The sequence below is a fragment of the Lontra canadensis genome, unplaced genomic scaffold, assembly GCF_010015895.1.
Source record: "Lontra canadensis isolate GAN:19392208 unplaced genomic scaffold, GSC_riverotter_1.0 scaffold334, whole genome shotgun sequence".
NCBI classification, from domain to species: domain Eukaryota; kingdom Metazoa; phylum Chordata; class Mammalia; order Carnivora; family Mustelidae; genus Lontra; species Lontra canadensis.
The window spans coordinates 55,001-71,820 of NW_022631328.1; the positions used below are offsets into that span (position 1 = coordinate 55,001).

General features: G+C 37.3%; 1 protein-coding gene across 4 annotated transcripts in view; it reads left to right on the plus strand.

Moving 5' to 3' along the window:
• LOC116862801 (citramalyl-CoA lyase, mitochondrial) overlaps window positions 1-16,820 on the plus strand; it is a 68,920-nt gene that overhangs the window by 32,855 nt on the left and 19,245 nt on the right. For 3 of the 4 annotated variants that reach the window (XM_032850215.1, XM_032850214.1, XM_032850213.1), the window contains exons 3-6: window positions 1-46; window positions 1,821-1,914; window positions 3,209-3,376; window positions 7,914-8,038. The exon at window positions 1-46 is cut by the window's left edge and continues 56 nt beyond it. In XM_032850215.1, coding sequence (XP_032706106.1) covers window positions 1-46; window positions 1,821-1,914; window positions 3,209-3,376; window positions 7,914-8,038 — 433 coding nt within the window. The remainder of the gene's footprint in view (window positions 47-1,820; window positions 1,915-3,208; window positions 3,377-7,913; window positions 8,039-16,820) is intronic. The other variant, XM_032850217.1, reaches the window with a different exon arrangement.

The following is a 16,820-nucleotide window of genomic DNA, read 5'->3' on the forward strand; positions in this document are numbered from 1 at the left end:
TTTAATCCCTTTTGTGGAAACTGCAATGGGTTTGCTCAATTTTAAGGTAAGAGAACGTAATGTGACTAATAAGTTAGTATTTTATTTATTCCCTAAAGAGAACTTTTGTTCTCAATTTTGATATCTACTTAAAATATTTTTCTAGAAAGATTTATAGGCAAAGTAAACCTTGAGCACCATTTATTATCTGTAATAATCCAGGCAGTGAGCATCTTAGAAAACAAAGAAACTAGCTTAGTAGCAAGGAAAAACTTCCCAATCCTAAATATTTAAGTGAAATATTTATATATTCCTATTTTAATGAAATAAACATACGTAAACATATGCTCTGAATTATTATATTTATAGATGAAATGTACATGAAAATGTCTTTTGTTTCCCTTCTGAGTTGACGTTCAGTTATTCTTTTGTAACAATTGCCTTTTATTGGGAAATGTTCTGGCCTCTTTGTGGCAACATTATCCATAATGTCTAGTATGTACGACTGCTATTTGTAGGTTAGTATACACCAGTAATCTGTAATATATTATTTCAATTTGCCACATTAGAACGTGCAGTATTTCCTGATATGCATTCAGGAAGATTAGCTGAACCAAGTGTTTGCCAGCAGTGCAGGGCTGCATTAAACCATTTATTTGCCTTAACGATTTCATGGCTAGCTTGTTTTTTCCCCTTTATCACTGATTCATTTAAACTGTTTTCCAAAATATGTCTCACATTTCACCTGACTCCAGAACATCATTGCAGCACCCTGTCTCAGAGGGCAGAAGGGAAGAAATCCCTAAAAACAAAGAAAAGAGATAGTTGAAAACTGCCCAGAGAGATAATATGTGAGTAAGCGCTCCGAGAGGAAACTTTGAGACCTACTGGACCGTGCAGGAGGGGCAGAGTGCATATTTTCGGGGAGCTGCTTCAAGCCTCATGATCAGCACATTTACGCCACTGACCACAAATTCTTCCAGCCTGCCCCATAATTCTGAGATATAATCAAAGCATATCCCTTAGATGTGACTAGATTCAGACAATGATTGAATTCTAAACTCCACGGCACCACATTATTCCATATTATACTTAGGAGCACTTACAACCCCTGAAATTAATCAACTGTGTCCTCTCCTGATTTTCAGGTCTTCCCCACCCACATACATTAGCATGCTTAATCTCCACCTCGGTAGATTGAGTTCCCGACGACTCAGTTACCTAACACGTAGGGCAGACGTTACAAATCACATAGAAATATTTTCACATAGAAATATAAAAGTTGCCAATGAATACATCTTGAATGACTTGTTGCATTTTTATTTGCCCCTCTGGAGTGGTAGATTTTTGTATTGACTGTCTTTAATCCTGAGGCCATTTACTAGGAAATCCTGATCCTAATGCAAATAATCCAATTAATTTGATTTAAAAATTCTTTCCTTCTCTCCTGTGGTTCTATGTTTATTGTTTGAGAGTCTCTTAAAACAAAAACAAATTTTGGAAAAAAGAGAAATAATGTACAGTACGATCAAAATGAGTTAATTCAAAGTTTCTCTAGAAATTAGATGAACTGTGATTCGAACATTGTTAACTATATTAATATGTATTTGTAACTGTATTAACGTAATCCATGAAGCAAAGCAAATCTATACAACGTACTTATCTTGGACAATATTAAAAGCCTTTCAAAAGAGGTAAATTTAGGCTGCATTTTAGGACTGCTAGTTTGCTTTCAGCCAAACTGTGTTAAGAGTTGTATCTTTCTGCTACTGAAATACACCATGCGGTTTCTCTCTAAACTGCATTTCTGTGAGATTTGGTTCTGTTCTGCTCTTTTACAGGCCGTGTGTAAAGAAGCACTGAAGACCGGGCCTCAAGTGGGTCTTTTCCTAGACGCAGTCGTTTTTGGAGGAGAAGACTTTCGGGCCAGCATAGGTATCAAACACATTTCTCTCTTTTTCAATCTGTGTGTGTGTGTGTGTGTATTTTTTCTTCGCCCCTTCATGAATGGACATTTACATGACAATATATATTTGCCAACCATGACAATGGTTCTTCTGAATGGGCAATACTTTCTGATAATTTAGGGCACCTCGGAGCTGTCCTGCTTCTAGAACACTGTATTATTACTTCTCTTCGTTTATAAAATAATAAAAAGCCTGTCGCAACCTCAGATGTGTTGGGGAATATATGACATCTACTTTGTTCATAGTGAGTATAATATGTGAATAACCTCTCCGTGGCTTAAATATTTTGTTTTCACATCAGTCTGAGGGTTATGTAGGCTTCTAACACAAATAAAGGCCATTTTACATTTTAATGAATCATTTTCTATATTAAATGTGGTATCCAAATATTATTTTAAACAGATCTTAAATTCCTCCTAAAATACATGTCAGAACTCTTATTAAATATTTATTGAGATAATATGTTTGTTTCCACTAATCTTCCCCATCCCTTGGGCACTCTGCCTCTGGTCTTACTAGTGACTCTGGGCACACCTAGAAAAGAGGCCAAGTCCACAAAGCATTTGCAGAACCACAGTGCCAGTGGCCTGAAGCCTGGAGCTCTCCCTGAGCAGTGTCACGGTCCAAATACGAACAGTGACACCCCACACCCACCCGCCCCTAGGGGGAAAGAAAAGGAGCTTATTTTAATACCAGTCTTTCCAAGAGACTTTTGTGTTTCGGACAGTTCAGTGGATACTTTCTGCCTCTTTCAAAATGAGTGCCCTTCCGTTTCCCCAATTTCTTCATCCCTGAAGCTGTGCTCTTTGGCTCAGAACCTTAGTTATGGCAGGGCATGGCAACCACAGCACGTGAATTTCTGGGCTCTGCGAGAGAAGTTAACTATTTCCTTGCCCAGCTGCTTGGCCACCTTTTGTGGTGCCGTCTTTGGACTGATACTTTCCAAGCAATGGCTAGAAGGAAAAAAATCTACCAGAAGTAATTGGTGACCTATCAAGTCATTTGTGGTTGTATCTCCTGAGATGCAGGAGGGGCCCTTTCGTAACCCACACACATGTAATGACACTGAAATGTGCCTTCCAAGATAAACAGACCTAAGTGACTTAACTCTGCCTCCACATATCCCTCTCTTTGTTTATATTAGAATCATCATTTTGCTGGGGAACGATTCCCAGGTCTTTACAAACCGAGTTTTTACAATAGGTGGCTGTGTTTGGTTTCCAGAGTTCATGTCTCCTTTTTCTGTCCACATCCCATTTCAGGTGCAACAAGTAGTAAAGATACCCAAGATATTCTGTACGCCCGACAGAAGATTATCGTTACAGCGAAGGCCTTTGGTCTGCAGGCCATAGATCTGGTATACATTGACTTTCGAGATGGAGAGGGGCTCCTCAGGCAGTCAAGGGAAGGAGCTGCAATGGGATTTACTGGTATGATTCTTGATGATATCTTAGAAAGCAGTAGCGAAATTAGCAAACATTCCAGAGCCATATATCTGATAGACTTATTCCACTATTTGAAATGTGGAAATGTCATCTAGGGTAAGAACCTACTGAACAAATTGTGCTTTCCCTTGGTGCTGCAACTCAAACAATGAAGGCTTCGTTTTATTTCCTCTTTACATTAGTTACCTTTTTTTTTTTTTTCTGTCTTCCTAAGTATTCTGGTTTTGCTGACCCTAGAGGAGGGATGAGGTTATTAGAGAAGTGTTTTTGAGTGAATTGCTGTAAGAATTTGGGTTGATGGGGGAAAGGAAAATGTCCTCAAACATTCAAAATATTCATTTCTGAAAAAACTTTGGTGATCTCTTCTTTGATTTTTTTTTTTTTTACTACTCATAACTAGTTTTTTATTCTTCTGCTACTTCAAGCTCCTTATTCTTCTCCCACCTCCCCGTAAGTGTCTATGTACCTGGCGACACCTACGGGCTTTGGCTGGCACTAAGATCAGCGGGTTTCCCGCAATCCAGTCCTGGAGTGCAGGCAGATATCTGTTGATTGGTGTGTCCGATCACTCAGATCCCCAGGAGTCTGGGGAGCAACCGAAAATTGTGTTTTTGCAACAGAAATCCATTTTTTTCAAAACCACAATAGGATTCTACACACAAACACACATCCATAGTTGTGAGCATACACACACACACACACACATGCACGCACGCACGCGTGCAACCATAGATAAGAAACACCATAAGCTCTTTTATTCTTAGTTAATCTTCTGCTACAAGTTCTGAGAATATCATGATCAGAAATTAACTCAGATAATAAGGAAAAGAGACAAACATCCTTGCTGTCCCTTTTGTAAATATTTTTGAAATATGTCCAGTTGGGGATTACTGAAAGAATTATTTCATAAAATGACCTTAAATGTAAAACTTATCTTAATAGACGGTGGTTTACCCCCAAATAAAATTAAACAACTTAGGAAATTTCAGTATTATGTTAGACTTAAATAAAGTTCTGACAATTTGTTTTTGTGTCTTCAACAGGAAGAGTTAAAACAAACTGTGATCACCCCAAATTTGTTTAATAAATAAATGAGTAAATAAATGTGATCTCTTATAGGGAAATATTTTTCAATCATCTGAACTATTAATAAATGAATCCTCCCCACATTTAATAGTGACTAAGAATGAAAGAGTCCCCTTCTGGTCCTGAGGTTGTCCTTGTCCCCGTGGCCTGTTACACCTGCCTCTTTCCAGTGACCAGTTAGGGCATAGCCCAAATGGAAAAGTTGGAGAAACACTCCATGAAATCTATCTAATAGACTTCGATGTTGTTGGTCTAAAATGTGTGGCATTGGCTGCCAAGCAGCCAGATGTTGCTGTGAAATGGGCACTAATTCAATAAAAAAAAATAAAAAATTGAAAACACTGAATTGATGCTGGCCTGTATCACCATCACTCAGTATAACCTGGGTGTCCTCAACTACCTCTGGGGTAAATGTTTGCTCCAGAACTTATAAAGGAGTTTGAGAATTTCTCCAAGAAACAGGGCTGAATTAAATTGGTCCCTAATTCAATCGCAGAAGACAAGTTACTTCAAATCAGATTTAAATTTCTAGACTGTGCCCAACTCAGCATGAGGAGCTTATGGGCTTGGCACTATTGTTTCTCAACAACAGGGAGTATTAAATCACACACACAAAAAAATGGAAGCAGGGGGAGAATGGGGAGGCACAGAGGGCACAGTGCCCATTATATATTCAAGTGAACAAGTCAGTAAAGTAGGGAGCTATACTTCATAATCATTTTGCAATTTTTAGAAAGGTCTTTGTTGTCCCAATTATATTTCTACATACCAGTAAAAGGGAATTAGTCTGGTAATAAGATATGAGATTATTTGTAGTATTTTGAAACAATAAGGGCTTTGATTATTTTAGACCCAGTTGTGATCTGTTTGTCCTAATTATTTGTCATTTAATTGCCATAACTTGGGCTCTGCACAAGCAGGGAGGAAAGCAAGGAGGGAAGAAGAAATACGCACCCACTCTGAAGCAGGTGGTTGGAAGTTTTAAAATCTAATGAAAGTATCGTGTTACCCCTAACACTGATGAGCAGCACTCAGTCTATGCATAAGGATTTTCTCTACTTCTAAAAATTAATACATTTTTTTTTAATGAGTTGTAGTTTTTTAAAAGTTAGCCATGCATCAAACAGCACATTATGGTTTCTCTTCTCCGGTCATTATTTCACAGGGCCACAGTCCATGTGGATTGATTTTAAATCAATGCATTGGCCATACAAGTGGCTATTAACATTAGGAATTATTCTTCTAAAAAGAAAGCAAAACTAAATCTTGGAATAAAGCTTCAACAGCTGACTTGGTCATCACTGCATGCTGAGAAGAAAGATGATAAATTTGAAGCACTATAGGTTTTCTTCTTTTTTGCAGTCTTTTGTAGAAGACAAAAATGACACCATCATACAGTCACCTAAAAGACTTGACAGGTATTGATTTAAAGCACGATATATCAAGTGGTACTGTAAAAAGGATTTCATGGTCATAAATTTTAATGTCTTCCAATTTTGCACCCTCAGTAACTTGCCAATAACAGCCCTTCTGTATAAAATATTTGCTTCACTCCCACATGGGCATTAAAGTCTGACATTCTGTTGTTGGGATATACAAGAATCAGCCACAGAAAACTTCGTACATGGATGTTCATAAATTTCTAAAACTTAACACATATCCTAAAATTAGCCTCACTACCAAAATAAGGGTACTTGCAGCCATCAGTGCTTTCCCAGTATTTCTAGATGGTTTATGTTTCGCTCCTCAAGTCATAGTGTCTGTACCAAGATGTTCCCGTGAAATCTGGCTTTTTACACATCTGTGTAAATTATGTACATAAATTATAAAATTCAGGTCTAACAATTAGTACAAAATGACTACCAGAACTGACATCCTTTATTAATAATATTGTAACAACTATTAGATGACTTAAATGTAATTGCAGCACCTATTGAAAAAAGCTCTCATTTGTCATCACTGATATTATTTGTTCCCTGAAATTATGCCTGTTTTAGTATATGTGCTGCCAAAATGAGCACAATTCCTCAAATAATTTAAAGCATCTTTATTTGTATAAGGCTTTAAAGTTTTATTAGTATGCTGATAGATTGGAATCAAATAACAGCAAGGTGAAGGTGTTCTAATTATGCTACTGTAAGAAAAGATATTGCTATATTGATCCATTTAAACTCTTTTGCATGAAATACTCAAAATTTTTTTTTTACAAATATTGGGGTTTTTTTCCTACTCAGAATAATGACAGTAACAGGAATTGATCTTTTCTAAAACATCAAGGGTATAATTTGTACTGGCTAAATGTTAAAACTATTTCAGAAGCAAAGCAAATTGATATATGGACAAATATATCTAGGAGAGCAAATTATCATTAAGTGCACATTCATTTTTAAACAACGAAATATGTCCATAATTTTATCATGTAATAAAATATCTCATCATTATTATAACATTAAATTATGTTGTATTTTATTAATGACCTGATTCAATTTTACACTTCCCTGATTGTTAAATTGTTTCTTTTAATGACGGCACGATTTCACAGAAGCCTGTGAGTCCTATGTTTGTGTAGTGTTTTTCCTTAGGATCTTAAACTCCGAAAAGCAGCAGAAAGCTTCTCACTACAGAGATAAGCTTTCTTCTGGGGTATCTAAATATCTATGTAAGAGGGAAATATTCAGTCTTCATTCTACAAGAAAAAAGGGAAAACCTGGTTATGTTTTGGAGTAGAGAAACTTTCAGTAACTTTTTTATTTAAACATTCTGAAATGGAGTAATCTAGAGACCACTGTGTTCAAATCTGCCTTCTGTTTCACTGTACTGAGTAGAATTTTTTCATTGAAATCCAAATTTCTGTTAGTGATTAGAAATGACACACTGTATTTGTCTTAAAGAAAGAAAATTAAATATATGATTATAAGCCACTATTTGATATTAATATAGTTGTAACATCTGTTTCTCTAAGCTTTATGAAAACCAACGGACCACTTCTAAAAGAAACCATGGCAGGTGGGATAATGGTACAAAAGAAGCAAAAGACAACTTGTAAAATTTGAAAGAGTTAACATATAATTTTTTTGTACTTTAACTCAAAATAATCACTCTAATTTGCAGATATTATCCTTTAAATTTCCAGCCAAAGCATTAGCCAACGAGCTGCCTAGTCAACCCACCTGTAACTAAAAATGAGAGATTATCTGCACTAAGGTAGCATTTCTATAGGATCAGAAACACAATTACTCCCATTCTTCTGTGTTTCTTATGTGGTATTCTGGAAAAGCCTGCCAGATTGCAGTTACTTTCTTTTTTAAAAAGTTCTACAATAATGAGTTATTTTACATACAGTCTGTGAAGCATTAGGAGGCTTTCGTGGTTGAGACATTTTGTTTGAACATCTGTTTGTTGTTTCGTGTTTCCGGTGTTATTAATCTTCTTGTAGGTAAGCAGGTGATACACCCTAACCAAATTGCGGTGGTACAGGAACAGTTTTCTCCTTCCCCTGAAAAAATTAAGTGGGCTGAAGAACTGATCGCTGCCTTTAAAGAACATCAACAATTAGGAAAGGTAAATGTTTTGTTAATGCCTTGGGTGAAACTGGTGTTTAAAATACTGTGGGGGGAAAATATAAACTAGATATCGTTTGAGTCGTTTCAAAAACTCATTGCGTTGTAAGGGAGAAGGTGCGGGGGAGGACAGCATTCATCAGGGAGAAATTCACTTAAGGTAAATTTGCCCTTCCACGTTTCTGAATATTTCACTACCTGGCCTTCAAGTCGCTCTATAGCTTTTTCTTTTCATAAACTATATTGGCAAACCTTTAAGAAAATAGAAGTCTGTTTAGTTTTTCTCTATAGACTCCAATGCAGCATTCATATGAAAATAATTTTAGATCAAAGCAAATGCAAGTTGTAATGAAATAAACACAGTTTGATCAAATGGTTCTTGTGGAGAGGGGAAGTAAATTTTCAAGTTATTTTAATTCGGGGGCAAAAATGTAACAAAAACCTCCTCCGGTTTAATCATTTAAGAGTGGGAGGCTGTGTATGTGTTTGTACCAATTTCTGGACCTGAGATTTGGATAGAATGGAGAGCAAATTAACACTGGAGTACGGTTGTTCCTAATTTAGTGCATCATTGAGCCTCGCGTTTCCTGCTCTGTGGGTTTCTGCTATGTAAATATTGCAGTGGTGATGCGCAATCTGTCTCCACTTTGTGCCAGTAACACTTAAATTAGGTGTCGCCTGAAGGAAGATTTTATGCTAGTAGCAGCATTGTCAGTTAATTATCTTAAAGGTTATTTGCAGTAATACCGTTTGCCTCTTTGTAAGGGAACGGGGAAAGTTGCATTTATAAATCCATCCTAGAGGTACTATCTAAACTCAGCCTAGTTACCGACATAAGGAGTGAAGTTTTAATACCTGCGATGCAAATGGTCTTGGGGAAGAAAGAATGCTGAGACATTACAGCCCCTTGTGGGGGGGGAGACAAAACTGGCTTCTGTGGTGAACTGGTGACATCGATGTGAGAAGTGTCACTTGCACTTTTCACCGGCAGTATAAACACCTGAAAATCGCAGGACTTGGGAAAGTAGAAAGTGGGTCACTCCCTCCCCATCATTACAGATACCTGCCTTCAGCTCTGACCTTGCATACTTGCTCACCCTCACACACTCACAGGCTCGTCTTTGCACAAACTGGCACTTGAAATCAAAGGGCAGAATATGTGACATTGGAAACATCCCATTTGGACTTACCCTAATTTCTGAATAAATATCATTCTTTCATTTTAAATCAGGAGTGGCTGTCAGAAAAGCACTGCAGTGATTTGTTTTGAAAATGACATAGTTTTAATGTCCATTTCTGTATCTTGACTCCAAAACCCAGCACCTCCACGAATGCACATCATTATTTACCTAAAGAGCTATATACTTTTTCATTCATACATGCAAATAACTCCATCCACTCCCCTGTCCTACCTGTGCCTCCACACACACTAAATGTTCTCTGCCTCTCCTTATGTCAGCCGATAAATACTTCCTATTGAAATGATAAACTGAGGCAGAATGTGGGCCATCAAAATGGCAGACTGAGCAGCATTCCAGTCTGGGCCACCACTGCCTCCATTAACCGCCTACACCGAGCTTCACATTGAATAACATCAAAGGATCCCACTCAGCATGGTAAGCAGCCAGGAGTATGGACGAGGTTACCGTAAATTTCGGGTAGCCAGCAAACAAAATTCAACGTAGAAGCACACTCTTTTGCTGGCATTTTTTAAGTTCTTGAATGAAGGAAAAAACACTTTTCCACTGTATCTTAGAAGTGTTCCCGAACAAAATTATTCCAAAGTGTCCTTGACTTTGGATGATGGCAACTTAAATATTAAATTCAGAACTGGCTTTTTTTTTTTTATAAGAAATGCTGTCTTGTTGGGGCATAAGCTTTCACAACAATGTGGCAGGACAGCTTTTCTTAACACAGAACCACAGAAATTAGAGCAGAAGGGAGACTCACCATTAGGTCATTTCCTCCCTGCCCCATTGGTGTAGGTTTGTTTCCTACAGCAAATTCTCCTGGTGCTTTGTCCAGCAAGGTTTAAATGATTCAAGTAATGGGGCTTCCAGTGGGGACATATGGTTATTTTATCCAGTTCGCATGTTTCTTTCACTTTGCCTATAAATTGGCTGGTCACAAAAATTGGGTCTGCAGGTAGGTGACTCTGGGTCTTGAAGGGTCTTGGGGTTTAAATAATGTGTGTTCTGTTTGTAAAGATTTAGTATAAATAGGTTGCTCAATTGTATAAAGTATTGCTTCCAACAAACATCTAATCTGTTTTATTTCAATTGTGAATCGCTATGAAAACATACACCCTCGGATACTTTGTCCAAAGCACAGGTGACTCAGTCAATGATGGTAAACTGATAGTTTGTGTCCTAGTGAGACAGTTACAAATTTCCAAAAGACCTTTGTTCCCCTCCAATGAAAATTCCATTCAAGTAATATTTTTAAGTAGAAATGACCCAAGAAGGCAAAATTATATATTTTTGCTTTTCTCTTCTGCTCCCATCTTAAATATTTTTAAGTAGAAATGACCCAAGAAGGCAAAATTATATATTTTTGCTTTTCTCTTCTTCTGCTCCCATCTTAAATTCTATTCTGCTCTAAGACCAGAGGTATAGCTGAAGTTCACAGGTAATGCTGGGTCCTTTGTGTTTTCTATAGTGACAATAATTAGTATTGTTGTGTAATAATAATAACAATAACAATAACAATATTGTAATAACAGTATTTATTATCAAAAATGTGATACCTTTTTTTCTGTTCCTACCAAATAACAGAACTTGTGGGAATATTTAGATCACAAAGTAGATTAATTATTGGAGAACTTTGGTGTCACAGAATTTTTTTTGTTTCATTTATATTAGAAGTTTTTAGGAAATAAAGTCTGATGCCGTTTAGTCTAATGTCAGGTTAAAAAGTACTTTACATTAAGAAATAATAATCTGCTCATATAATCTGTCACTGTTTGGCAGATCATGGTACTTGTGACTGCTTTGTTTCAGGAAACTATAGATACTTACAGGCAAAAGCATTTTGCCTGGCACAGCAGTCCCCACTAATAAGAATTAGGCTATCAGTTGATATTAGGGACTCAGGGTCATCTTCTCTTATTAAAATCTGTTGGAAAAATCTTAAACATTTCCAATACTCTATGCTCCTATTTTAATTCCCATAAGCTAAAATATGTCAAACTTAGCTGACATCAGTTGTGAAATATATATCTGCAATATTCGTCAGACTTGTGTTTTTCTCCAGTCCTTCCAGAAAAATATATTTTGAGATACAACCTGCATGTCATTAATAATTTTAGCTTCAAATTATTTGGTAGGAACTTTAGCCAGGATAAATCACTTTCCATATGATTTATTTTAAACCTATAGAAGGTTTTCTTAGAGGTTAATTTTATTTTTGATGTCATCTTTTCCATAACAGTGGTTATTCCACTATTTGTAAATTCTCCATTCAGAACTGAATTTAGTATTGCTTCTTAAAAATGGGATTTTTACAGTTCTTTTTTTATCAACTTGAAATTGTATATAGTAGGAAAATTGGGTAACTGAAAGGAGAACATCTCAAGCAAATATTTAGTTAATATTAATATATATATGTATCAGTGGAAACTATAACTTACATATAAGTACATATAAATATTTATGCAGTATATATACATTCATGTATTATGATACAGTATATTTTTTTCAAGTTTCTATTATAAACTCAGTGCTCATTTTTTCCTCTTTTTGTATTCATTTCTTGGCAAAAATGACAGCTAAAGAAAATGATCGATCAGTAATCCTAAGATATTTTAATATAAGAATTTAGCATTTCTTTCTATGTGAAGACTAACAGAAAAATGTGAAAGAATAGCAAAGTATATTACATGTGATAGATTTTAAAGGTACTTTGCTAGAATATTCCTGTTTTTTGCAGTATCTGACTACAAATATAGCTTTGCTTCATTTTCAGTTTTACTCATATCATTATCATTTGGATCTCGTTTTACTTTTTCAACATTTTTCGTTTGTTACAGCTTCACAAGCTAGCTAAAAAACCAAGGAACAGGAAATGTTCATCTTTAAAATCTAGGTTCAATTAACAATGATAAAGGTCAAAAAACAAGGTCACTACTTGACATAACAACTGTAAATATCACTGAAACGTTCTAATTTCACTCGTGAGAAAACCATAGAGCAAATTAATAAGTTTACATTAATAAGCAAATCCTCTACTGGAACATAAACCGGGAATTTATATCTTAATAAAGAAAGAGGGGCTTTTTTCCCTAATGGAAGTCTTTTCATCTAGAGAATTACAAAGGATAATAACCACCCCTCCAAGAATTGAAAGCAAATTATTTTCATAGGTATCTGATTGCTGCTCATACACCTTTCATTTGTGTTTCCAAATGCAGGGCTTTACAAAAGAAATACTGTTTGGGCCAGATGGCCTTCTAGAAGGCTCCCTGAGAGAACTCAGAAATCTCTCTAGCCAAAAATATTGTTTCCGCTTATTCAAGTGCCAGAAATCCCACTGCCACTCTTTCACGCAGATCAAATAAACCATCTAAAGATTTGGTTGTTGTCTTTGTCGGCTGAAAGGGTTGATTCCACTAATAGACAGCAATGTACCCTCCCACACCCAAGCATCCCACCACCCACAGCCTTTCCCCCCTTTATTTGTAAGCAGGAATACTAAAATCAGAACCGAGTGATTTCTAGTGAAAATAAAAACTGAAGGGGCACAACTCTACTTTTGAGATCCTCGGTTATTATATTTCCCCCTTTATTTCCTTGTTCCTTTAATATTTTTAGAACTGTATGCCATGACTTTAAAAAGTCAAATTCGTTACAAAGCTGAGAGTGCCAGTGAGGAGGACGTCAGGGTTGATCTGATTAGCTACAAACTGCAGATTTCTAAACATTTAAAGTAAGGCAATGCAATTCTAGTGCCGAAATAGCCTATTTCACACAGTTTTAGTGGCAAATGGTTCAGTACTAGAGGATAAGAAATTGTATATATAGGTTAAATCTGATCTTTTCTAAAGCTGTTTGCTTCATCCTTAATTTATAAGGATCTTAGGGATATTTTAATCAAAGTATTTCTATTCTGATTTATGTTCTCAGGACCTTTTTTTGCTTAATTGTAACTCTTCCAGTTGGGATAAAATCTCAGAAATTTTCCAGTTAAATCCTTTCAGTTTACAGCTTAAGACAATGAGACTCAAGAAGGGTTTAGAAGTTACCTGTGGCCACTCACGGCCAAGGTGGTGGGAGAGCCCCTACCAGCATTCAGGGCCAACTTTGTAAATAAAGATGTGAACAGTTAGCATAAATGTGGTCTCACTTGGGTCTCCGTGAACCCCACACTAGTGACCAAAACTAGATAGAGCCTTAAAACTGTTCAGTCACAAACAAAATGTGAATTTGGTTAGTTCAGATTAGTACCTTTCTCTTAGTCATACATTTTTTTTTTCTTGCGTGAGCAGAAAGCGGTGAGGAGGGAAAGAGCACAGAGTATTGGCACGCCTTCCCAAACTTCCCGGCTATGATTCCCCACACGGCGCCCTCCTCCTCAATTCTGTCCTGCCCCAGAAAGACTTCTTGGCTCCGATTACTGCAAACCCTGCTCTGTTTTATTAGTCATCATCCGTTCGATCTCCCCGCGTAGATTGGAAACTCTCCGAGCTAAACTGGGAGCCTTTGGCAAAGAGGCCGTATCTAGCCCCTAGCTCCGTTTCATCTCACTCAAAGGACGGGTTCCCAATGTCCTGTGTCTCACTTGCACCTGTGGTTGCGCAAAACACCACAGCTTTCAGTGTCTTTCATAGCAAGATCCAAACAAGGGCCATGAAAGGATGGTTTTACTCTTTGGACATCTTCTCTCGGTTTTTTCTTCGTACAGTATTTCTCCCTTTTTGTATGTGCGAGTCTGGAGGTGTGTTTCTCTGTGTGGCTATTAATCGTTCCTTCCTTGTTTTCCTTTCCATGAGTTCTAACTTGTTTCCTCTTTATCTCCCTTTCCCCGCACGTCATCTCCACACCCCACCACCATCCATTGCCTTCTCTCCTTTAGCCGATTATAAGAAGTTCAGAGCATTCTTTGAATTTTTTGTTGTACTTATTAAAGACTTTGTAATTCTTTTTATATTAAAAGCAGGCAAATGGAATTTTTATTTTATTAAAAAATGTAAATCAAGAGTTTCTATAATTTTTTTTTCATTTTAGATTAGTGGGCCTGAATGAAAATAAAGTAGGGAAATTTCTCACCACTACCCTAGAGAGTAAAGAATTCCGTCTTCTGAATCACATACCTCCCCGCAGCATCTTGGACAGAAATAGGTATACGATATGCATTTAGTAAATACTATTTGGCCAACTGGTTTCTAAATTTCTGACAGTGTCAGAAGGAAATTACTCGCTCTGCTTTTAACAGTTTATATCATACTGGCCTTTTGTTTCCTTCTAGAATAAGTGAAAAAAACGTTTCACCAGTTATTTTATCACTGTTCATCAGTTACATTTTTAAAAATTTTTTAAATTTAAAGTGACTTTGAGCTAATGTTAGTTCATTTAGATGTGTTCTCTAAAGGAAGAAAAAGCCAATGGTATATAAAATAGAAGACGTTTAACATTATCGCTCTTAGCTGCAAGCTGCTTTAAAATGACTTACATTCTGTGCTTTTCTCATAGGCAATACCAGCTTAAATTAGACATGAAATACTCTAAATTAAATAAAAATGTTTACACATTTAACTCGTGCTAAAAATAAAAATATTTTCAAATAAGATTTCTGGTTTAAAGAAAATCTGAGTGGAAGGTGATAGCTGCAGAACTCTCTATGATTACTAAAAATCAACCAATTATACACTTAACAATGGGCAAATTTGGGGCGCCTGGGTGGCTCAGTGGGTTGGGCCACTGCCTTCGGCTCAGTTCATGATCCCAGGGTCCTGGGATCGAGCCCCACATCGGGCTCTCTGCTCAGCAGGGAGCTTGCTTCCCTTCCTCTCTCTCTGCCTGCCTCTCTGCCTACTTGTGATCTCTGTCAAATAAATAAATAAAATCTTTTAAAAAAATGGGCAAATTTTATGGTATGCAAATTATACTTCAGGAAAGCTATTTTAAAAAAAGCAAAATTAAGTACATCTAACGTGCTAGCAAATGTGGAAATGCCTTTAAATTACAAGATGCTTATAAATCCGATTGTTTCACCTCAGTAGGTAGCTTTCCACATGGCATACTTTTTCCAAATTCCCTTAGCAGAAGATGCTTAAAATAAAGACTTGTCTGTCCTTCTCTCATCATTCTGCCTGTATATTTTTAAAGATAAATCTTGCAGCCTACATTTCATGGCCTCTGAGAAGAACTTTCGCAACAAGGGCACCTTTGGTCTCCCCTGTCCATTTGTAAAGTAAGGATGGCTCTGATCCACTGACATCCTCCATCTGGGCAAGTGGACACCTCGGGATGGGTCACATATTAACATAATTGACCCAAACATTCACCTCTGCTCTCCTCCCTACTGTCCAGCCACCTCCGTCTTCCCTGCCAAATTCATCTCGCAAGCCTTCCACTGTTTCTTTTCTTCCCTGCCCCCACTTCCTAAAACTGTTGTTGAAGTCCCCAAATAATCTTACCAGTGGATAACACAAGTGTTTCTATTTCCTGTGCAGAGCTAAAGCTAAATGATTTCATGCTTGCTTTTTAAAAAGCAAAACGTTAATGAATGTCATTTTACATTCACTCAGTTTCCACATCCCAAGGAATTTCCTCCTTTTTATAAATGCATCAGGACATGTGTCTTTGCTAGTAGTCTTCGTTCTCCTGCTCTTGGTGCCGGAAAGGCTGTCTTCCTGTTTTACTCCCTCCTGCACTGTAAGTGATGCTCCCATTCAGATCACCTGCATTTGATTGGTATCTCCTCAGCTGATAGTCTAAGCTTTTAAATTATTTTAAACGTATTGGTCTTCAAATACTGATGCTGTGTCAGATTATATATAGTGCCTGAGTCTAGCTTCTTAAAGGGACAATTCAATCTATGATTTATAGTTTAGAGGGGGCAGGAAGCTTTAGGCACGAGTGAGCCTCTACTCATTGCATCTTCAAGAATGTTGATGGTCCTGGGGCGCTTGGGTGGCTCAGTCATTAAGCGTCTACCTTCAGCTCAGGTCATAGTCCCAGGGTCCTGGGATTGAGTCCCACATCAGGCTCCCTGATCAGCTGGGAGCCTGCTTCTCCCTCTACCTGCTGCTTCCCCTGCTTGTACATTCGCATGCTCTCGCTCTCTCTCTCAAATAGATAAATAAAATATTTTTAAAAAAGAAGAAGAAGAATGTCGATGTCCCTTAGAACCCTTAAAGCTACTCTGAAATCACAAAATCTTGTTATAATTCAAATTCTGTGCTTCTCACTGCACCTTTCTGTGGTAAGTGGAATTAAATCCTCGCTGGCTAACACTAGCACTGGCAGTAAGAACAGTGATCATGGTGGTGGTGACAGCAGTCAGGTAGAGGTCCTGGTAGCAGTGTCAGGGGCCACAATCATAGCAGTGGTGACAGCAAGGGTAGTGTAGCAGTTGCAACTCCCCATGGACTGAGAGCCTGTTCTGTGACAGGCCATTGAATGCATTCTTTTATTTAATTCTCACAACAATTCTGTAAGGGAGGTATTTTCATCCCCATTTTACAGGTGAGGAAACTGAGGTTCAGGGAAGTATAACATTGTTTTCTGGGGATCACCCATACTAGGAAAAAGCAGAGCTTGGATTCAAGGAGGTAAGCCATTCCA